The following is a 24,365-nucleotide window of genomic DNA, read 5'->3' on the forward strand; positions in this document are numbered from 1 at the left end:
CACTGCCGGAGGGTCGGTGCTGAGGGAGCGGGCACTGCCGGAGGGTCAGCGTTGAGGCATTGCCGCACTGTCGGAGGGTCAGCGCTGAGAAAGTACTCCACTGTGGGAGGGTCAATGCTGAGGGAGTGCTGCACTGTCAGAAGATCAGTTCTGAGGGAGCACTGCACTGTTGGAGAGCCTTCAGTGGCAGATGATTGCCCTGTTAGAGTGACTGTAATGAGGGAGCACTGCACTGGTCAGTATGGTTTTCCCTCTGCTTTTATTATTGTTGTGTAGGTGCAACTTCTGTCCTGGTAACTTTCTAAGGGGACCATCCTGGATTTGGAAGGTGGTGAATGCTGGCAGGTCAGCTTAGGACCCTGATTTTCTTCTCTCCTGACATCTAGACAGAAGTACTTTCTACAAGGTGTGCTGTGCAGAGTTTCGGATGGGGTGTGGGGGTGGGAACCAGGTCACTGCACTGGGATTGCAAAAGATTTTTTCAGATTTGCTGTATCCCTGCCCTTTTCTGTAGATGCTCGCTACAAACTGGATGGCCACACAGTCCTCTACATCCCACTTGAGGGCATGAATTTGCCACCTGATCAGGTTGCGAAGGATAAAGAACTTGTACAGAGACTGGAAAGTGAGTAGAGTTTACAGTAAGATTAGTCACATTTTAAATCAGCATTTCCCATTTGCTTTCCCGTGAACCGAATCTGTGTTAAAAAAATTCTCTGCTTGATGCTACTTCTGGTCATTCACTGCTGATGGAGCTGTAACTAGTACTTCCATTGGGAGCCACAATTGGAGTATTCAAAATTCTGACATCCTTTGACCAAGCAGACCCAGGAGAATAGCTTGATCAGCTGGCTAAAAAAAAGGAGTAGTGGGAATAAAATTGTTGTTTTGCAGAGGCCTGTTCACATACGGAGTGTGTGTGCATGTATATGTGTGTGTGTATCTATGTGTGTGTGTCTGTCTGTGTGTACACTATAGCACTGTGTGAGATGGGGCAGTACAGACAGTCCCCAGGTTGTGAATGGGTTCAATTCCTGAGTCTATTCACAAGTCGATTTGTATGCAAGTTGGAACACGATGCAGGACAATATAAAGCAGCTGCTCATAAGTATGGGCGTTAGTAAATAAAGGACCTCCTGCATTCATATGGTTTGAATTTGTATGGTCTCCAAGTTCATTAATGAAATTAGAGCAAAATTTCCCGATGATAGCTGGGTGATTTCTCCCGCAAATAAAACCGCAGTCAGTGGAAGATATTCACAACAGGGCAACACATGTGTTCCGTGGATTGAGAGAAGAATCACTGAATCATCTCCATTCTCCTTAGCAATGGTGCAACCTGTTATGCGCAGCTTTTTTGTAAGAATTGATCAAACTTCAAATATTTCCAAAGATATTAGAATGTGTCTGTTGGGACAGATGTAATTGGGATAGCTTTTTTAGGTTTGTGAGGAGGAATAGGACTTCATAGAATCCATACAGTGTGGAAGGAGGCCATTCGCTCATTGAGACTGAACTGACCCTCTGAAGGGTATCCCAGCCAGACCCACCATCTATCCTATCATTGTAACCCTGAATTCCCATGGCTAATCCACCTAGCCTGCACATCCCTGGACAGTATGGGACAATTTAGCATGGCCAATCCAACTAATATGCACAACTCTGGACTGTGGGAGGAAACCAGAGCACCTGGAGGAAACCCACGCAGACACGGGGAAAAAGTGCAAAATCCACAGGTAGTTGCCCAAGGGTGAAATCGAACCCAGGTCCCTGGCGCTGTGAGGCAGCAGTACTAACCACTGAGCCATCATGCCGTCCCAACTTGAAGGTAAAGTTTTACCAGGACTCATTCCCAAACATGAATATGGATCCACACTCTACAGGTACCCTAAGATCCATGTAGATGTCAGACTAGACAACACATGGCCTACAGCATGGGTGTAGGCTGTTCGGTCCAAGTTTAATGTGCGAAGTCACATCTGTCTGTGACTCATCTGATCGGCATATCTCACTCCTTTACTGATGTTTTGCTTTTAAGCTTCCCTCGAAATGTATTCAGTTATTCAGCTTGAGATTGAGAACAGAATTTAGGCTGGTAGCCTGGTACACAATGAAGGAAATGCTGTACTGTCAGAGGAACTGATCTTTCAATGAGATGTTATTCTGGGGTTCATGTTAGGTGATTGCGGATGATCCTGAGACACTATTGATATAATGCAGCCTTAACCAACTTTCCTTGTCCAGATTAAAACATTATATTAAAAATGGTTTGATCATGTCTTTCATTGCTATTCATACTATTGGTTGTGTATTGAATAGCTGCAAATCTCCTAATGGAGTAACCTCAGTTGTACTTCTGAAACAATCTATTTCTGTGAAACAATTTTGAAGGGCTGAATGGCCTCCTTCTTTTCCAAAGTTACAGATTCAAGGGGTTTAATGACCTTCTCCAGCTCCTGTTCAGGAGATACAAGGGATGAAATTAGGGGAAAGTGGGTTTTATTTTCTGATCAATAGTGCCTGGATGTGTTGAGTGGGGCATCAGTGTCTAATGTGTATACTTCAATTTTCAGCTGCTGTTGTTCACTGGACTCGTCAGATTAAAGATGTACTAAGTGCACAGGAGGCTGTAGAGACGGGCGAGATCTCGGGACCACTGGATGAGATTGATTTCTGGCGCAACCGGTGTGATGATCTTTCGGGGATTGGTTTTCAGTTGGATAAAGCTGGTGTCAAACACATCCAGTCTATCCTCGAACTTTCCAAATCCTCTTACATTGCTCCCTTCCTCAAACTAGCCAAGCTTATCCAGGTATGTCCGAGTTAGGCTGTATAAAATAGTCAACTGATAACTCCCTTTATCGTTCGGTGGATCAATGACTTTGCAAAGTATTGACAGCTCCAGGAACCAGTTGCCAGCCTGTGCAAGCTACTGAACTCAGCCAGTGCAGTGATGGCTTCACTGCCTGCACGTACCTTCTCTTGCCTCCAATGTACCAGCTTCAAATACCTACTGGTACCTCCCTGCCCAGGCTACCTGCTGTCCCAGGTAACAGCTGCCCCTAGGTATCTTCATGTACATAGCATCTACTGCCAAGGATACCAGGATCTAAAGAGGATATTGAGAGGAGTGCAAGTTCAACTTTCCTTCTTCCTCCCATTCTGTGTACAGACCATGTACAGAGCTCCTATTACAGCCCCAGCAGAGAGAATCAGCTCAGCGTATAGTATGTCACCCCCACTCTGTTTCAGCTAGCTGAATCTGGTGTGCAGAAGGGGATTCTGTATTTCTGCAGGCATTATTGCCAATAATGTGAGCAATTCCGTGGATGATATAACTCTTTCCTGTTACTTGCTCTCCCAGAATGACAAACAGCAGTTTCCCCAAAGTTAATTTTTATGTTAAAAATTCTTGCCTATCTGGACCACAAACCTTGCTTCCCAATGTTGAGCGTTTTGTTCAAGCTTTGTGGTTAAAAGTTCTCACTGTAAATGCTGTATCATTTTCCTTATTCAATTTTCCTATGTCAACAGTCACACAAGTTACAGACTTAGGTGAGTCTGTGTAATGACCTTCTAAAGTTTCACTTCCACTGTCATTGCTATTGTCTGTGTTATAGAAGTTCACTAGTTGATTGTAAAGTGAGGTATTATTAGTTATTTTATAATTTTGTGTGTACGTGTCACAGTTACGTATAGTTGATCAGAAGGCGAATGTTGAAACTTGAAGAGATTGGTTTTGTGAATTTTGTGCTCATCAATAGAGTGCTCTGTGAGTTGGAAATAACCCTGCTGTGTTGTGGAATGACCCTCCTGTACCCTGCCTAAAACATGTGCCTCAGTGATCATAGAATCATAGAATCCCTACAGTGTGGAAACAAGCCATTTGGCCCAATAAGTCCACACCGCCCCTCCGAAGAGCATCCCACCCAGACCCATTCCCCTACCCTTTCCCTATAAGTCTTTTTGATCTGTACATCCTTTGCTTGCTGTGATCTGCCTGTACCACTCATAAACAAAGCTTTCCACTGAATTTCGGCACACATGACAATAAATCAATCAATCAATCAAACTTCAACTGATTCTCTGTACCATCACCTCCCCCCCAAGAAATAAAGCTGAAATTCTCATCTCTTTCAGGTCATGCAACAGCTGGCCTCTGCAGTGTCCTGCAGTCATGCTCCCAGGTGTATATGCTTAAGGTTTAGAACAATTAACAGGTTTGACTGGACAGGAAGAGGCCAGCTACAAAGGAAACAATATTTATAATCTTAAAATTAGAACCAGGCTGTTCAACCGTGATGCCAGGAAGCATTTCCTCACAAAAGAGTAGTGGAAGTTTGGAACTCTCTTTCGCAAAAAACTGAGAGTGCTGAAGTTTCTAAACCTCCGATCACCGGTAAATGCTTTGACAGCTGTGTCAGAATGTCTGACAAATTGAACATGTATACTCTGAGAGATTTTCTTTTTGGGATGGGCAAACAATTAGATCATCACACAGTTCGCTTCATTAGATTGATGAGACAGTAATGTATTCCTAATGCAGTTCTTTAAATATGCAATTATAAAAATAACATGGCCATTTAAGTCTTAAATTTTTTCCATGGAACATTAAGATATGACTTTTATAAAAATGTGGCTGAAACCTGTCAGCCATCTCGCCTCCACACTTTGCAAATCTGTTGTCAAGCCCCCCTCCCCATCTATTCTAACATTGCCCACCTCCGTAAAAACCACCTTTCCAATTGCCTTCTTCACCTACCCCATCCCTTTATTCCTGCCCACCAGGTTCACTCTCCTCTTTGTGAGAAACCTTGGAAGTGGATTGCTGTTGCAAGGATGCTGTTTCTGCTCCCTTTTCAGTGGTGTTGAATTCTTGTGTTTTGTCCTGTTATTGTATTTATTGAATCTCTTTGCATTCAGGATGGACGTTCACAGGCCCAGTCAAACCTCAGCTTCCTGGCTATCCTTACAAGCCCCTGTGGGGAGCTGGTGAAGCTGAAAGTCAAAGACATTCCAGCCAAGCTGCCTCACATCCTCAACCTCATCCGGATCATCTGGGTTAACTCAAAGTTCTACAACACCAGGGATCGCATCACCGCACTCTTCCGTAAAGTGAGTAAAACCAGAGCTGACCATATAGCTGACGAGTACTCAGTGGCTGACATGATGCCACTGAATACAGTAGATCATCAGTTCAAGACGTTTGTGCAGGAAATGCAAGAAATTTCAGAACTGAGATTAACACATTTTGTTGGCTAAGGAAATTAAGGGCAACGGAGCCCAGGCAGGTAAATGAAGTTGAGATACATATCAACAATGATCTAAATAATTGGACGAGGCCTGACGAAAGATCTCGGCCTGAAAAATTGACTGTCCTGCTCGTCAGATGCTATCTGACCTGCTGTGCTTTTCCAGCTTCACATCCGTTGACCCCAAAGAGAATCTCAGAATTCAGAGTTTGAGTGAAAATTTGTAGCTCGAGTGCTGGTTGTAGATGTTGGTGTGTTTGCCGAGCTGGGAGGTTTGATATCAAACCTCCCAGCTCGGTCAATACACCAATATCTAGAATCTCAGAATTGTTACACTTCAGGAGGCCCTTCAGCCCATCATTTCTGTGTGAGTTCTCCAAATAAGCATCTCACCTAGAGCAAAGCCCTGCCCTTCCCATGTAACCCTGCACATTGTTCTTTGTAAAATAAATATCTAATACCCTTCAGAATATCTCTTTTGTACCTGTGTCACAACACTCGCAGGCAGTGCATTTCAGCAGTAATCACTTGCTGTGTGGAAAAGTTATCCGTTATGTCACTTTTTTATTCTTGTAATAATAACTGTAAATGCGTGCCATTTTATTCTTGATCCGTTCAGTGTGGTAATGTTTTCTTTCTGTTTACTCCGCCCAGTCTCTTGTGATTTTCAATATTTCAATCAGATTTCATTTTAGCTTTTGTTTTTCTCCAAGGACAACAATTGCAGATTATCCAATCTATCTTCATAATTGAAATTCCTCGTCCCTAGATCCATCCTGTAAACCTTTTCTGCACACTGTTCAATGCCTTCACATTCTTCCTAAAGTGTGGCACCCTGAATTGGACACAAATCTCAAGCTGAGCTGAAATTAGTGCCTTATGTAAGTTCAAATAAGCAAAGTGGGGTATTTTACTGACTCCTGTTTCCCACGTTAGTGATGATAATCGTTTACCCCTCACTGCAACTGGAAAATGTTGTAGATGTAAGCTCAAAGGCGTTCTAAGGGTGAGGGTTTTGTAAGAACAAAAGGCTAGATCAAACAATAGGATGATGGTGAAAAGCAAAAAGGGAATGATAATGGAGCAAGTCAAGAGGGAAAATGTAGCCTAGTGCAGCTAAAATTACCAAATGAGAATCATTACTGGCAACATCTGGTGATTAAAAAATACTGGGAGCAGGAGTTACAATATAAAGACAGCAGGGGTTTTCTCTGATTTATTTCACCCAGGCTAGGAAGATGAATAAAATTAGGGGAAGCTTTGTGAAGCATCTCCCACCCATTCATTGCAAAGGTTTCAGGGCTGAGGTGAACTCCGTTACCTTTAGGGAGGAGGAAGACATTTTGCAAACCTGGTAAGCGCCCTTCTGTTTTATTCAACTCCCTTGTGATAGTAAATATGTTGAAGCTGGGCCAAGATGGAATCAGCTTTACACAGTCAAACTGTAAAGTACAGGAGCAGTGGCTCATCTGGAATTTATTGTTTCATATCTGTTAGTATGCTTCAATGATTAAGCATTATTTTTGCAGTTGTACAAATTTCTGAAGCTGGGATTCCTTCAAATGTTACTCTTCAGATGTTAAATTGGAAATTATGAACAGTTTTGTGTGAGATTCTTCTGTTGTGATAATATCACCAGAATAATTGAAAGGGTAATGTTAGAACACATTAGGCTTTTGTACGCTCATTGAAGTGCCAAATTTCAGGGCACTGTTAGAAATATGAAGCTAATTGATTACAAAAGTTAAAGTGCCAGATTGTGTAAATAAATTATGTAAATAAAGTACATGAAGGAATATGCATGAAATGGAAATAGGTTGTGCAAATTTTAAATGGTGATTTACTTTAATAAATAATGCAGTGAGTATGATTATCATGGCTGTACAGTCTTTAGCATAAACAAGAGTTGTTTTGCATTACGTTGTGCTGATCAACATCTCGCCATAATGGTTGGAAATATGTGGTCAAAGCAATAAATTGAATTGCAATGACTGGGCCCATTTTGCCTCCCGTAACCTTATTGTTTTCAGTCTGAACACAGTAGTAATGAACCTACTCTCCCCATCTGCCACCCGGTCTCTTTTCAGCTGAGTAATGAGATAATTCGTCTGTGCTCCGGAGAGATCTCATTGGACAAGATATTTGATGGCCACATCAACTTGAGTAAGCTCACTCTCCATGACTGCATTGAATGTTGTCAAAGCTGGAAAGCCCACTTTGCACGTGCTTCCTCCATACATACCAGGTGAGGCCCGATCACATCCACTGCTCTCCTCTGCTCTGGATTATTGACTTATGCTGTTATCCCAGTGTTTAAACCATTTGCTTATCTCATATTGCTTGGTGGTTGTCCAAATTAGTGTTTAATTGGCCTGTAGGCTGAGGAAAGGGCAGGCAGTGATGATCCTCCTCTAGATTTCTATCTGCTCTCCTCTGCTGGAGTGTGAATGCAGGTGTCTGTCTGCGAGTGTGATCATAAGATGATAAGAAATAGGAACAGGAGCAGGCCATTTGCCTCCTCAAGCTTGCTTGCCACTCAATAAGATCATGGCTGATCTGATTGTGGCCTTAACATCACTTTTCTGCCTGTCTCCCATAACCCCTCACTCTCCTGCTTGTCACAAATCTGTGTTTATCTGTGTAGATGCTTATGTGTGAGAGTGTGTCAGTTTACTGATGTCTCCATGTGTGAATATGAATGAATTCCTGTGTGCACCATGCATGTGCCCATGCCTGTACTTTGGTGAAAGTGTTATCAGCCTCAGATGTAATGTCAGTCATGATTCAATCATGAATGCAGCAGTACATGGTTAAGGTTTCTGGTTAGATAACCCTGAAACGGTGAGTTCAAATCCTACCCTGACAAGCAATGAAACTGATCTCCATAAATCTGATACATTATGATCTGACGCCTGATAAAATGACCAAGAAAGCTGCTGGGTTGTCATCAATAACTGAATCTAAAGACCAACACCCTTCAGGGAAGTAAAGCTTCCACCCTTATCTGGACTGTTCTGTGAGTAGAGTTGAGCCCATCCTGCATGTCTCCTATCCACAGTCTGTGATCGGCTCTTCAAAGCATTTGATGGTGACCTACCAAAGGTCCAATGCAACTTCCTTGGCCTGCAATTTACAGTCTCCTTTGTGTTGGTCATCTAATTGTCATTCAGACAAGTGTTTAACGGCACAGTGGCTCAGTGGTTAGTATTGTTCCCTCACAGCACCAGGGGCCTGGGTTCGATTCTACCCTTGGGTGACTGTTTGTGTCGAATTTGCATGTTCTCCGACCGTCTGTGTGGATTTCCGCTGGGTGTTCTGGTTTTTTCCCGTGTACAAATATGTACAGATTAAGCTGGATTGGCTATGTTAAATTGCCCATAGTGACCAGGGGTGTGTAGGCTAGGTGGGTTAGCCATGGGAAATGCAGGGTTACAGGGATAGGGTGACAGAGTGGGTCTGGGTGGGATGCTGTTCAGAGGGTCTGTGTAGACTCAATGGGCCAAATGGCCTGCTTCCACACTGTAGGGATTCTGTGAAGTTAACCTTTTAAGGCAAAAACAGAGCTCTGGATAGTAAGTTTTAAAATTTTTATTTAAAAGTAGAAGATATACTGAATAACTTCAAGAAAAATGTTCATATTTCCATTTACTACATCCCGTGAATGGTAAATTCCTTGTAAGCAGCAGTTTCTTCCAAAATGTTGCCTTAGGAGCTTTTAGTTCATGGCTACATACAAAATATCCTTGGAACCTGTACTTTTAACCTTAAATTATCATCACCTCATCCCATAAGACCTTAAGATATAGGAGCAGAATTGGGCCGCTTGGTCCATTGAGTCCGCTCCACCAGTCAATCATGAGTGATATGTTTCTCAACCCCATTCTCCTGGCTTCTCCCCATAACCTTTGATTCCCATACTAATCGAGAACCTATCCCAAATTGCACCAATTAATCAATTCTGTTACGAATTAGTTTCATTGATTTAACACTGGTGTACAAAATGATACAATGGAACTGTCCAGTGTCTGTTCCATCTGATTTTGTACAACTCTCCACTCATGATCCAGTCCTTGTCTAACTTTACCAAGGGCAGGGAGGTTCCAAGTAGCATGTGTCCTACCCTGTGGAGACAGAACTTTTAACAGCAAATTGATTGTTTTAAACAAACTTACAGACTTCTGAATATAATGCAATCTCAAAAATGTCACTACTTAATTAATTGCTAATTCTTCAGTTATAACTTACACAAGGTGAAATAGTTGCCTCTGGATGCTAATTTTGCAGTAATTCTTCATAAATTCATCTCCATGTTTATGAAATAAAGGAGTCAAAATGGTGTTTTTAGCCCAACATTAATACAAAAGGGCATCTTGACCTCATTAGCTTGCTACAGTCAATAAAATGTGGAGGGGGTTTTAGAACTGGTCAAGTTCCATTTAAAAAATCTGCTGTTGAGGCCACTTGCAGTGGTCCTGCATTTTCAGGATGGGACTGGGGAAAGATAGGGCCTGGAAATCTGAGGGCATGGGGAGGCTTACTCTGTGTCTAAAATCTGCTTGTCTTGTCTTGTTCCAGATTTTCAAATGTTCCCTGGATCTTGGACAACACAAGTGTCTTTGCCCAAGTGGATGCTTTTATACAGAGATGCAGGGACCTGCTTGAGGTATGGTTGCAAAAGTAATTTAATCTTCATCCATAGGCAGATTATGATAACATGACCCAAAACCAAATAGTGCAGATATGGAACTCTGAAATAAAGCTGGAAATGCTGGGAGGCTGTCAAGAGGTCAGACAGGAAGAAAGAGTTAATCTTCCAGATTGGTGACCCTTTTATCAGAGCTATAAGAAGTTAGAAATGTTAATGGTTTAGAAGCAAGGGCATGCCAGGATTTGGAAAACAAATTCCCCTTTGTTCTTTTCTCCTCCGCATGCCTTCCCCTGATTTTCTACTGGAACTACCTTTATCTTGTACTCTGTCTCATCACGATAGCTAGGTACTCCTGTATAAACAAATACTACAGGCCAACTACTGACATATGGATATGCTAGACTTGAGACTATCTTGTACAAGAGATTTGACTGTCAAATGGTCAGTGCTGAGGGAACACTGCACTGTCAGCGGTCACCAATGATAGAGTGCACTGTCGGAGGGTCAGCGCTGAGGGAGCACCGCGCTGTCGGAGGGTCAGCGCTGAGGGAGTGGGCACTGTCGGAGGGTCAGTGCTGAGGGAGTGGGCACTGTCGGAGGGTTAGTACCGAGGGACCGCTGCACTGTCAGAGGGTCAGTGCTGAGGGAGCGCCGCACTGTCGGAGGGTCAGTGCTGAGGGAGCGCCGCACTGTCGGAGGGTCAGCGCTGAGGGAGCACCGCACTGTCGGAGGGTCAGCGCTGAGGGATATCAAGGCCATGTGGGTGGATCTTTGTTTTGTGCAAACATTGTGAAGGAGATCTTACAAATGTGAATTCTGGGAAGGAGTAGGCCAGTGGATCTTCCAGCCTGCTCCTCTATTCAGTAAGATCATGGCTGATCTGAGTACTCCAAATTCCCATCTCCTGAGTGGAGAGTTATTTGCAATGTTCTAACCAATATTTTGTCCTGAATCAGCAGCAGTTGGAAACAGATAGTCTGGTGACATTCCTGACCACTATTTCTGTTCAAATGGGTTTCATTGGCTATGAACCACAGTAAGACATATTGGAGCTAAAGGTGCTACAGAAATCAAGCATTCCTCCTTTTTTTTTAAATTACAGTTAGGAGGTTAGTGGCTATGCATTCCAGTCACTCACTGACAGTTTAATGTTTGGTTTGTGAAAACCTGCTGGTGATTAATCATTTATGCTGCAATTGTGTGAAATGCTGCTGTTCCTTCCTTCAATGTGCCCAGGTGTGTGACTGCCAGGAGTTCTTTGCCCGATGGGAAGATGGTGAGCAGATACCCCTGCCCTGTTTTGGGGGGCATCGTGGTCCTGAAATAACTCGGAGTCTCCTAGAGATTGAAGCCACCTTCGACAAAATCCTACAATTGCTAAAAGTCATGAAGAACGAAATCCTGGATGTTAAGAATACATTCTGGCACGATGAGTACAGTAGGTCAGTCTTATTGACCCTGACGAGATTACTTTAGGGACACATTACCAAGTGACAAACCTATTAGATAGCAAAGGGGGTCCATTGAGACTGCTCAGCTATTATGTTAGCTGTGGCAGTTCTTATGTTTTCAACTCCTTTCTTGCCTTTTTCCCATCGGTGTCAGCTGAGGCTCGGTGGGCAGCACTCTCTCACCTTTGTATCAGAACACTGACACGAAAAGTCAGTGCTGAGTGTGTCTTGCGCTGTTGGAGGGTCAGTGCTGAGTGTGTGCTGTGCTGTCAGAGGGCCAATACTGAGAGAGTGCTGCACTGTTAGAATGCCAGTGCTTTGGGAGCACTGCATTTTTTGAAAACTCGGCAATGAAGGAGCACTGCTGTGTCATGGGTATCTCTTTTAGAGGTAATGTGAAGCCACATTCCCTTGGATCTCCCAGGTGGATGTTAAAAATTGCACTTGCCACCAATTGTGGAAGAACAGGAAAATTTCCCCTGGTGTTCTGGGCAATGTTTAGATTGAAACATTAAAAATGGGAGCAGGAGTAGCTATTCAACCCCGCCTTAAGCCTGCACACTATTCAACATGATTATCTCTCATCTGCCCAGATTTGTCAAACATGATTTCTCTTTCACAAGACCATGTGGATTTGATTGCGTTGAGTTTTTCGAAATATCGTACTATTGTTTCCTCAGTAATGGACTCTAACATTTTCCCAATGACAGATGTTAGGCTCCTTGGTCTATAGTTTGTGGAGCTGGAGGAACACAGCAGGTCAGGCACCATCAGAGGATCAGGAAAATTGACTTTTTTTCTGAAGAAGTGTCCTGACCCGAAACGTCAACTTTCCTGCTCCTCTGATGCTGCCTGACCTACTGTGTTGTCTCTGACTCCAGCATCTGCAGTTCTTGCTATCTCCCAGTGATTTATTGGCCTACAGTTTTTTGTTTTCTGTCTCCTCTCCTACTTGAACAGAGGTGTCACTTTAGCAGCTTTTCAATCTGCTGGAACTCTTCTGGAATCCAGTGAAGTCTGGAATATTTCAACCAATGACTTCTCTACCTTTGTAGCCACTTCCTTTAAAACCTTTGATACAGGTCATCAGATCCTGGTGAATTGTCTGCCTTTGATGCCATCAGTTTGTCAAACAATTTATCCCTTGTGAAAAAGATTGCGACAAGACCTTTCCTCCCAATCGCTCCTTGCTTATCCGATATCTTTGTAATGTTTGGTAGTGTCCACAGTGAAGACTGATGTAATTTTTTTTACATTATCTGCTATTTCCTTGTTTTTATTTTTGTTTTCCCCCCAGTGCTGGTGCCAATACCCATGAATTGGAGGAAGGGGTTCTGAGGAAGGGTCACCAGACCTGAAACATTAACTCTGATTTTTTTCTTCACAGATGCTGCCAGACCTGCTGAGCTTTTCCAGCAACTTCTGTTTTTGTTCCTGATTTACAGCATCTGCAGTTCTTTTGGTTTTCACATTGTTGTGGGTCTGGAGTCACATGTAGGCCAGACCAGGTAAAGATGGCAGTTTCTTTCCGTAAGAAAATGAGCCAAGTGGGTTTTTTGGACAATCGACAATGGTTTCCTGGATATTATTAGACTCTTAATTCAAGATTTTTTTTTGGATTCAGGTTCCACCGACTGCTTTGGCAGGATTCAAATCCAGGTTCCCAAAAATTTTCTGGTCTCTGGATTAATACTCTAGCAATAATACCATTTTGCCATCCCTTAGCGAGATGTCCCCCCACTTTAAGAGGTCTTGAGAGTGTGAAAAGCATTATGGAAATGAAAAGTTTTTCTTTCTTTTATCAAAAAAGTTGCTTGACCATTAACTGTTCCGGGTTCATTCTTGGTTGTGTTTAAAGTAAGTTTTGCACCAGCACTCTGAACCTCAGCAAGACTGCTCACTGCCCAGTAACAGTGCAGCCTCTTCACTGCCAGCAGTTAAATTTTATTACCCAGGACTTTTTAGAGGCAGAGACAGGCAGAGTGCTGAGCTTTCACTGCCCGCTGTTTTTATGTTTTTATTCAGGTTCCGTTCAGGTATCAAAGATCTGGAAGTAATGATGCAGAATCTGATCTCATCCTCGTTTGAAACCATGACTACAGTACAGCATGGAATAGAGTTCCTAGATGTATTCCAGCGTCTTGCTAACCGTGAGGTATGGGCGATGATTGAATATGAGCAATCTCAGGGCCAGTACCGTACATGTAACTGAAAAAAGCTCTCTGTTTCCTGTGCGGAAACCAGTGATCTTGGATCAGGATGAGGGATTCTTTCCTCGTCTTTATTAAAATGGGAGGTGAGCTTTCTGTCATCTGCCGAGTACAGAAGCAGGAGTCACAATCTTGGGTTCAGAGATTTGCTATACCAGATGTGGAGATGAGAAACAGAAAGTGCTGGAACATTTGTGGAGAGATAGATAGAGTCAATATTTCAAGTCCATTGACCCTCCCTGAAATGATTCTGGATGGTGATTGCAGTCAAAACACTAATTCTGATTTTCTCTCCACGAATGTTGCCAGATCTGTGGATTTCTCCAGCACTTAACAGTTTTTGTTTCCGATCTCCAGCATCTGCAATTCTTTGTTTTATATTATTAGAGAGGAGGAATGTCTTCCCACTTGAATGCCACCCCATTCACCCAGACTACCACCATTCACTCGCTCCACCACTGAAGCACAGTAGCAGCAGTGTGCTGCCATGATATGGACCAGAGGTGCCACCAGTGCTCCCTCCAATTTTCTTTACAGCTGCATGTGCCTCCTAAGCAGCAACTTCCAGAACTGAAAGTCAATGATGTGATTGGTGCGCCAACTCCAATCACCATCTGTGGAACATTGGAGTGGCTGAGCACATGCACAATCATGCAGCTTAATGAGAATGCTGGGTGCCATTCCTCCTTACAGTAATAGTCATACTGTAGTACAGCATGGAAACAGGCCCTTTGGCCCAAACTGGTCCATGCTGACCATGGTGCCCACTCAGCTAGTTCCAATTACCCACATTTGGTCCATATCCCTCTAAATCCTTCCCATCCAAGTGCCTATTCAAATGTTTTTTAAATGTTGCTATTGTACCTGCCTCGACCAGTTTCTGTGGCAGCCCATGCCATATACGCACCAATCTCTGCGTGAAGAAGTTGCCCCTCAGGTCCTTCTTAAATCTTTCCCCCTCACCTCAAACCTATTCCCTCTAGTTTTCACTTCCCCATCCCTGGGAAAAAGACTGTGTGTATTCATCCTATCTATGCCCCTCATGGTTTTATACACCTCAATAGGTCACCCCTCATTCTCCTATGTTCCAAGGAATAATGTCCTATCCTGTCCAACCTCTCTCTATAAATCAGGCCTACTAGTCCTGGCAACATCCTTGTAAATCTTCATTGCAAACTTTCCAGTTTAACTATGTCTTTCCTATAACAGGGTAACCAAAACTGTACACAATACTCCAAGTGCGGCCTCAATAACAACTTACACAGTTGTAACATAACGTCCCAACTCCCATTCTCAAGCTTTGACCGATGAAGGCCAGCATGTTGAATGTCTTTTTCACCACCCTGTCCACCTGTGACGCTGCTTTCAATGAACTATGTACTTGTACTCTTAGGTTCCTCTGTTCCACAACACTCCTCAGGACCTTACCATTTACTGTATAAGTCCTACCTTAGTTTGACTTTCCAAAGTGCAGCACCTCACACTTATCTGTGTTGAATTGCATTTGCCAATCTTCAGCCCACTTCCCCATCTGATCAAGATCCCTCTGTAATTTTTGATAACCTTCCTCACTATCAATGATACCTCCTAATTTTGTATCATCTGCAAACTTACTAATCATGCCTTGTACATTCACATCCAGATCATTTACGTAAGTAACGAATAACAAAGGTCCCAGCACCAACCTCTGTGGCACACCACTAGTCACAGACCTCCATTCTGAGAAACAACCTTCAACCATTTCCCTCTGCTTCCTACCGTCGAGTCAATTTTGAATCCAATTAGCTAGCTGTCCCACTAAGGAAGGTCCTCCTAAAGCTTTCTCCAGTCTTAACATTGATTCCTGGGAATCGAAGTTTCATTTAAAGTCTTTCCATTCACTATTGCGATTTTCAGGAATGTGACTTTAGGTGGTGACATAAGCATTTCAGACCCATTTAAAGCACAGCGAATTGCCTTTCTTCCACTTGATATCTACCCAAGATGATACAGTTGTTATCAAGCGTGCACTTTTTTGGGCTGGGGAAGGAGCTCGATCTCATTCCATCTTCCTGTACAGATATAAGCTAGGGGATGGCTTTTTCAGCAGGAAGTCCATGCCTGACACTGGCCTACTATAAAATACAGACTGTTGTATTCCTCATAGACCATCAAACGGACCATTGATAAAAAAATTGTGGAAGTCTACATACTATTCAGTGATGAGCTGTCGCTGGTGAACAAAGACCTGAACAGGAAGGCCATGCATCTGGCCCCACAGATGCCACGGTATGCTGGCCAGGCTCACTGGGCCCGCTCTCTTCGGCGTCGGATCGATAGATCAATGGAGGCAAGTAGCATGTTTCCACAAATCAATCAGAATGTATCACCTGATTGCTGGGTTGCCATCTGTAAAACTCTCTGAATCTTAGATTGATTGTTAGCATAATTTATCAGTCGGACTCACAGTTTGACTCTGTTATGATTGCTAAAAGTGACATGTAATTGGAGTCAACTTGCCAAACAATCAGCATCCTTTTCTAATGTAGTATAAATTGTTGCTGTCTTTGAAATTTGGCACTTTTTGCACCTGCCCTAGTTAGTGCAGAATGAAAAGTTTGAACAGCATGTCTCTTAAATTGTAGAAATGTGAGCAGCTAACTAAATTTCACCAGAATTCCCACCACCACCACCTCCGCAGTTTCCCAGCCTTATGCCTCCTTGCTAGGTCACAGATGTATCCAGTGTACTGCTAGAAACCTCAACACAGTAGGTCAGAATGATTTCAACAGTAATACTCTCACATAGTCCCGCGTAGTCTCCCGCAGCAGGCCACTGACCAGTCCAAGGCAGCAGTGGGGAGTGGGAAGATTCACATTTCACATGGGCATGGGGATAAGGGGGACAAATGTGTAGGGCTGGATGATCAGCCATGGCGAATGGCAGAGCCGGCTCAACAAGCCAAATGACCTACTCCTGCTGTCGATGTCCTATCATCTTGCATAGGGTATGCTGTCAAACGATAGCAGATGAGTTACAGTTTTGTGTCTCTTTATTGGCTTGTACAACATTTGATCTAGGAACATCTAGCATTAACATAGTAACATAGAAAAAGGTGTAGGAGGAGGCCATTCGTCCCTTCGAGCCTGCACCACCATTCAATATGATTATGGCTGATCATGCAATTTCCATTTCCCACTCCTGCTTTCTATCCATACTCCTTGATCCCTTTAGCCCCAAGGGCCATGTCCAGCTCCCTCTTGAAATATCTAATGCACTGGCCCAAACAGCTTCCTGTGGGAGAGACAACTCTCTGACTAAGGAGATTCTTCCTCATTTCAGTCCTGAACGGCTCGCCCCTGATTCCTAGACTGTGATCACTAGTTCTGGACTTCCCCAACATCGGGAACATTCTTCCCGCATCCAGCCTTCCAAGTCCCATCATAATTTTATATGCTTGTATGTCTTTGAGTGTAAGAAGATAAAGGGATGATCTAATCCCAGTGTCTAAGTTGATTAATGGATTTGATAGGGCAGATAGAAAAGAATTATTCCTTTTTTGCAGAGAGGAGTCATCACCTTAAATTGGAGCCGGGTTGTCCAGTTTCTTCACACAAAGAGTGTAGAATGAGGTGAGGTAGGTAGGTGCGGAGGGTGGAAATGGTTCATTAGCTTTATCTGTGAAAACATTTTGAGATCTTCCCAATACAGTTTCTTCTGTTAATGGCTTTCAATCCTCTGGGCCCTACACCTATTATTAACAGGCATTAGTTAGCCTGGAGTAAATTTTGGGACATCTGGCCCAAGTCTACAAGGGCAGGCTTAGACTCTCAGGAGAAGAAATGTGGACTGGTTAGTTACACAATTGTTTGATAATATCTGGCATCATATATAATAAATATACACGTGGGATAACAAAATTGTTGGACACATACCAAGGAGGTAATTCTGGAAAGGGTTGGGGGGAGAAAAGCCTTCTTAATCTCTCTCTCAAAACTTATAGATTCTGACCCAAGCCACATTCCTGCCCAAAATTGGATTGGGTGAAGAGACGAAGGTGGTCTTCCAGACGCTGCAGCAGAGCCTGGATGAATTTGTGCGAAAAGTCTTCACAGAGTGGACAGTCAACATAGACCGGGAATGCATGAAGCGCCTGGAGAGACCTCTGATGATTCGCAACCTCGAGGATCGAGGCAAGCTCAATGTAAACTTCGACATGTGAGTTTACAAAACCTCAAGTCAGTGACTGTAAAACATCAGGGGCTGGATAACATTGGGATCAAGGTAATAATGGTCCATGTGCAAGGTAAAGGATTGATGCTGGTGTAGTGGTTATATCATTGCACCAGTAATCCAGAGACCAAAGATAATGATGTGGCAACATGGGTTCAAATCCCACCATGATGGCTGCTAAAATTTAAATTCAATTAATAAATCTGGAATTGAATGCTCGATGTGACTGGAATGCTGTCGTTGTTGTGGTAAAAACCCATTTGGTTCTCTAATGCCCTATTGAGAAGGAAATCTGCCACACTTAGCTGGTCTTGCTGCATTTTTAAGGTGACAGGAGAAAGAGTTAAAAAAGACAAGTGGCAAAATTTTACACATAGGGTGGTTTGTGTGTGGAATGAACTTCCAGAGCAAGTGGTGAATGCAGGTACAATTTTAACATTTAAAAGCCATTTGGATAAGTTAATGAATAGGAAAGGTTTGGAGGGATATGGGCCAGGAACAGGTAGGTGGGACTAATTTAGTTTGGGATTATGGTCGGCATGGACTGGTTGGACTGAAGGGTCTGTTTCCGTGATGTATGACTCTGACTGTATGACTCCAGACCCATAGCAATGTGGTTGATTCTTTACTGCCCTCTGAAACTACCCTAGCAAGCCACTCAGTTTAAAGGCGATTAGAAATAGATATTAAATGCTGGTCTGGATAGTGACACCATATTCCACGAAAGAATAAAGAAAAATATAAGTAGCTGAATGCCAGGATAAGTTTTTCACATGAAGGGTGGTGTGTGTCTCGAATGCATTACCAGAGGAGGTGATGGACGCAGACATAATAGCAGTATTCAAGAAGCACCTGGACAAATACATGAACAGGAAGGGAATAGAGGGACACGGATCCTGTAAGTGAAGACAGTTTTAGTATGGAAGGCAAAACATGATGGCACAGGCTTGGAGGGCTGAAGGGCCTGTTCTTGTGCTGTATTGTTCTTTGGCCTTTGTTCTAGGTGCCGGTGTGGATTGGGTTGGAAGGACTGTTAACTTCTTATTTCTTTATTTTTCTAATTTATTCCCATGATCTGCAATGTTGGACTTTTTATTTCTTTATCGTTCTAATTTGTTTTTCCTTGGGAATTTATACTGAAGAATCTGTACCGAGGAACCTTTGAACCTAAGATAGCACCGTAAGTGGGGACTTACAAACTTTTCACTATACTCATTTGAGTACATGTGACAATAGAGTGCATTCTAAAGCCCTCAATCTTTTTTGTATCATTCAGCAAATGCAGAGATGGAAGGCTTGTGTCAATTCATGTGAAAAACATGAGCGCTCAGAAAAAAATCTGCATTGCTAGAGCTACTTTCTAAACGTGATTTATTAAGCTAAAACAAACAAACCATTTCAATGGGCTTGCGCACACACATTTCACAACAGCATACAGTTATGTTGCGCATTCAACCTAATAAAGTTTTCCCAAAGCATTTCATGTGGCAACAACCCTCTCCAAATGTAAGGAACCTCATCTAAACCCATTGTTTTGGTCATACAATTGTTCAGTTTGGCCACATTTTCCAACTGTTATAAACCAGATAGTCAGGTGGTGAAAGATGGAGCTGGTGGCAATCTTTACATAATTTTATAAACATTTATTTACACACTGGCTGTACCTTCTAATCCAAAGCAACCAGAATTTCAGTCTGTTCCTTTGTACAATTTCTTCTTAAACAATCCGTTTGGATATGTTATGACATACCTCCATGGCCATCACTTCCCGAAGTGGGTATTGAACATGGACCTTGCTGCCCATTGGTAGGGACGCTGCCAATGCATTACCACATTCTTTGGATAGTTCCTTTTGGGAGGTGCGTAAGTGAATCACTGGTTAATGCCCACCACCTGTATGCAATTAAATTCAAATTACAAAATCTGCTGTACCTTTTACAAGCTATACCTCCACCTTGGAGGTTCTCAGTGCTGAGTGTCCCATATATTAATGGTACTTCTTTTAAAATTCATTCATGGGATATGGGTGCCGCTCACTAGGCCAGCGTTTATTGCCCGTCCCTAATTGCCCAGAGGGCAGTTAAGAGTCAACCACATTGCTGTGGGTCTGGAGTCACATGTAGGCCAGACCAGGTAATGTTGGCAGGTTTCCTTCCCTTAAGGGCATTAGGTTTTTGTAACTATTTACAGTGCTTACCTATTTGCCATAAGGCTAGCTTTTCTCATTCCAGAGTTTCATTGAATTCAGGTGCCACAGTCTGCCGCGATGGAATTTGAACCCATGATCCCATAACATTAGCCTAGGGTTCTGGATTACTAATCCAGTGACACTACCATTTCACCACCACCACCCCAAATTTCTACTTGCCATTTCTCAAAAATAATTGTGCCACTTGTCCCACACTGGGTGATTAATGACATTTTTGAAGGGCTTGTGCCAACTGTGTTTTTACTTTTTCCCATTTCTTGCAGGTACCTGTTGGAGTTGTTTGATGAAATCCATTACTGGGAACGTTTGAACTTTGAGATCCCCCACTATGTTATAGAGGTCTACCAGCGAAGGGAGGACCTCAGGATGCTCCAAGAGCGTGTTCTCCTGGTTGTTCGTGATTACAACAGGTTGGTGTGTGTTGTTGAAGTGTGTGGCTGAGGTTGGAATAATTCACAATGAGTCTGATGAATATAACCCCTCTTGACATTAACTTTTGAGTTCACCGCACCTGCTGCTGTTTGTTCTGCGATCTTTTAAAATCCATTTAGATTCCTCATGCAACTTATAGGATTTATAGGAAAGTATGGTTACATGTGTGGGGGGAGGGGCGGGGAGAAATGGAGTTGTGCCCGAAAATCATTGGTGGTTTTATTGAACGTGGAAGAGGCTCAAGGAAGTGGTCATAATTCTAATGTCCTTCAGTGAGTCGCAGTAATATCCAGGAATTTTCTGCAGCCACTGCCCCTATGATCATTGGAATAGATGTAATGGAGACCGAGAAACTGGGAGAATGGAATGGAATTCTTAAGGAATCAGGTTTTGAGAATGAGTAGTTAAGATAACTGTTGGGGTTGGTGTGTTTGTAATGGATACTGGTGGTCAGCCTATCCCCAGAAAGCGAAGCAGTGTAGTGAGGCAAGGGAAGGGAAGAGTTAGAGATGGCTGGAGTGAAAGCAAGAGAAATTAGGTAATGGGAAGCAAGATTGATGGATTTTTCCAATTCCCAAGAACAGGAAGCAGCCCAATGTAGTCACGGATGTACCAGTAAAAGAGTCATGGAAAGAGCCCAGAGTAGAAGTATGCTGTGACTTGCTGTTTCAACATGGCTGCCCGGTTACTGAACCTTTTGTGTCATCAAAATACCAGTTCCTGAGCATCAACCATTGTTTGCTTTGATCGCTGTTAAATTTAAGACCTTTCATATTGTCCATTTTCCCATAATCCACTGTACAAACTAAACTTGTGCTCACTGACTATACACTTAACCCTTTTGGTATAACAGGTGAACTTTGCTATCGAGAATGGGAGGTCTGTTCAGTCTTTATATTTGCCATAGAAAGAAGATGTTGTCTCTATTCATGGAATAGAGACATTGCTGGCTAGGGCAGCATTAATTGTCCATCTCTAGTTGCCCTCGAGAAGCTGATGGTGAATTGCATTCCAGAACTATTGCAGTCAGTTTGCTGTGGGTAGATCCACAATTAGGAAGGGAGTGCCATGATTTTGACCTAACTAATTTTTTAACCAGTGTTCACCAGACTGACCCCGAGGATGGAAGAATTGTCCTATGAGGAGAGCTTGAGGAAACTGGGTATATTTAGAGGAATGAGAGGTGATCTCATTGAAGCAAACAAAATTCCTACTGGTTCAACAGGGTAGATGCAGGAAGAGATCTTCCTTCTGTCTGTGGGTGAGGGCCTGGAGCCTAGAACCAGGGCACATGGTCTAGAAGTAAGAGTTTGATCATTTAGGCTTGTGTTAAGAAGAAATTTCTACACCATGAGAATGGTGAATTTTTGAAATTTGCTATTCCCAGAGGGTTGTGGAGGCTCCATTGTTGAGTGTGTTCAAGACTGAGATCATGAGGTATTAAAGATAATGTGGAAACTTGGTGTTGAAGTAGAAGGTCAGCCATGATCTAGTTGAATGGTGGAACAGGTTTGACGGGTCTCACCAAGTTGATTAAGATTTTTGAAGAAGTGACAAAGAAGATTGATGAAGGCACAACAGTGGACATTGTCTATATGGACTTCAGTAAGGCGTTCAACAAGATTCTGCATGGTAGACTGGTTAGTAAGGTTAGATCACGTGGAATATAGGAAAAACTAGGCATTTGGATACAAGATTGGCTAGAAAGTAGGAGACAGAAGATGGTGATTGAGGATTGCTTTTCGGACTGGAGGCCTGTGACCAGCAGTGTGCCACAAGGATTGGTGCCCAGTCCGTTGTATGTTGTGGTATGTATAAATGTTTTCGATGTGAATATAGGAGGTGTGGTTAGTAAGTTTGCAGATGACACTAAATTTGGTGGTGCAGTGGACAGCGAAGAAGGTTACCTCAGAGTGGAACGGGACTTTGATCAGATGGGCAAATATGTCAAGGGGTGCAGGTATGTAGTTCTTTGAAAACGGATTCACAGATAGGGTAGTGAAGAAGGCATTTGGTACTCTTGCCTGTATTGGTCAGTGCATTGAGTATACGAATTGGTAGGTCATGTTGCAGCTGTATAGGACATTGGTTGGGCCACTTTTGGAATACTGCTTTCAATTCTGGTCTCCCTGCTATAGGAAGGATGTTGCGAAACTTGAAAGGATTCAGAAAAGACTTGCAAGGATGTTGCCATGGTTGGAGGGTTTGAGCTATAGGGTGAGGCTGAATATGCTGGAGCTATTTTCCCTGGAGCATCAGAGGCTAGAAGTGACCTTTATAGAGGTTTATAAAATCATGAGGTGCATGGACAGGGTGAATAGCCAAGGTCTTTTCCCCGGGGTAGGGGAATCCAAAACTGGAAGGCATGGATTTAAGGTGAGAGGGAAAGTTTTAAAAGGGACCTAAGGGGCAACTTTTTCATGCAGATGGTGGTATGTGTATGGAATGAGCTGCCAAATGAAGTGGTAGAGGCTGTTACAACCATCCAGATGCCTTTTAAATGTTGTAATTGTATGAATAGGACGGGCTTAGAGGGATATGAAATGCTGGCAAATGGGACTAGATTAATGTAGAATATCTGGTTGCCATGGACGAGTAGGACCAAAGAGTCTGTTTCCGTGTTGTGCAACTCTGTGACTCTAAATGGTTTATTCCTGCTCCTACTTCATTTATCTACCACATCCTTCTTTTAGGCAACTCATGAGGACTTACTTATCAATATTTGTTAAAATTCTTTTTGTGGTATGTGGGTGTTGCTGGAAAGACTAGCCCATTATCGCCCATCCATAATTGCTCTTGTACTGAGTGGTCTGTTTGGCCATTTCAGAGGGCAGTTAAGAATTGCTGTGGGTTTGGAGTTCCATCTGGGCCACACTGAGTAACCAGAAAGCCAAAGACATCATAGCGCTTTGAAACATTAATGCTTCTCACTCCACAGAGGCTGCCAGACCTGCTGACTTTTCCAGCATTTGCTGTTTTTATTTACAAAACTATGGTTATCAGTTTAGAAGTTGCTTTTAATATCTAACTCTGTAGGTAAGTATAAACTTGTGCAAAATTTTGCTTCAGTTCTATTCACTGTGGCTTTCTGGAGTATAACCGTCTGTTGTAATTGTAGAATTCTTGATGAGTTAACGAAAGAGCAGCGGAACCTCTTCCGAGACAGGATCAAATTTCTGGACAAGAAAATAGCACCAGGTCTGTCGAATCTTCAGTGGACAGCCAGAACACTGTCCAGCTACTTCATTGATGATTGCCGGATGCAAGCTAGACAGGTATGTATCTTCCTCTGGAACAGAGGCAGTGAGACACTTGCTGAACTTCTCATGAGAGGAGGACTATGCAGATCGTTCTCATTTCCAACATGCATCATCGCACTTCATGAGGGGTAAAGGAGATGCCCCCAAAATATGTTAAGAAGGTAGCTTAGACCTTAACTTGTTCTTATTTTAGAGGTAAAGTGAGGTGCTGTGTTCCAGATGCAAGTCGTTTGGTCGAACTACTCAACATTAAGCAAAACACGATTTATTTAAGCACTATAATTAATATATAGCAAAAGAAAGAGGAATTTGGAATAACAACTCGACTGGAAAACTTAACAGAATAATACAGTAACTATTACTAATTAACTGTTCTAATATAGTAACATCCCATAAACACACCCTTGGCAAAAGGCAAATTCAGAAAACAGATTGTTTCATGTGCAATCCTATCTGCAAGAAAGACATACAGGCAGCAACTCCCCAGAGAGCGAGAGAGAGAGGTCTTTTCTTTCCAAACTCTCGGTACATACCCACTAACTAACTAAAGCAAAACCTGCAAAATTCCAGGTCTGTTTGTATCTCCACCTACTCGTGCTTCTACTGTTCCAATTTTAAAAAAAACATCCAAGACTTCGCAGATAGTAGGAACTGCAGATGCTGGAGAATCTGAGATAACAAGGTGTAGAGC

The 24,365-nt window shown here is 42.9% G+C and overlaps 1 protein-coding gene across 1 annotated transcript in view; it reads left to right on the plus strand.

The window, feature by feature from the left end:
* The window catches only part of dnah2 (dynein, axonemal, heavy chain 2), a 180,086-nt gene that overhangs the window by 5,004 nt on the left and 150,717 nt on the right, over nt 1-24,365 (plus strand). Inside the window, exons 5-13 of the mRNA XM_048620015.1 lie at nt 515-625; nt 2,574-2,812; nt 4,924-5,115; nt 11,137-11,342; nt 13,377-13,506; nt 15,708-15,890; nt 17,544-17,758; nt 20,246-20,405; nt 23,546-23,689. Of these exons, the coding sequence (XP_048475972.1) occupies nt 515-625; nt 2,574-2,812; nt 4,924-5,115; nt 11,137-11,342; nt 13,377-13,506; nt 15,708-15,890; nt 17,544-17,758; nt 20,246-20,405; nt 23,546-23,689 (1,580 nt within the window). The remainder of the gene's footprint in view (nt 1-514; nt 626-2,573; nt 2,813-4,923; nt 5,116-11,136; nt 11,343-13,376; nt 13,507-15,707; nt 15,891-17,543; nt 17,759-20,245; nt 20,406-23,545; nt 23,690-24,365) is intronic.

The sequence above is a fragment of the Rhincodon typus genome, chromosome 45 (assembly GCF_021869965.1).
Source record: "Rhincodon typus isolate 14 chromosome 45, sRhiTyp1.1, whole genome shotgun sequence".
In the NCBI taxonomy this organism is placed as follows: Eukaryota; Metazoa; Chordata; class Chondrichthyes; order Orectolobiformes; family Rhincodontidae; genus Rhincodon; species Rhincodon typus.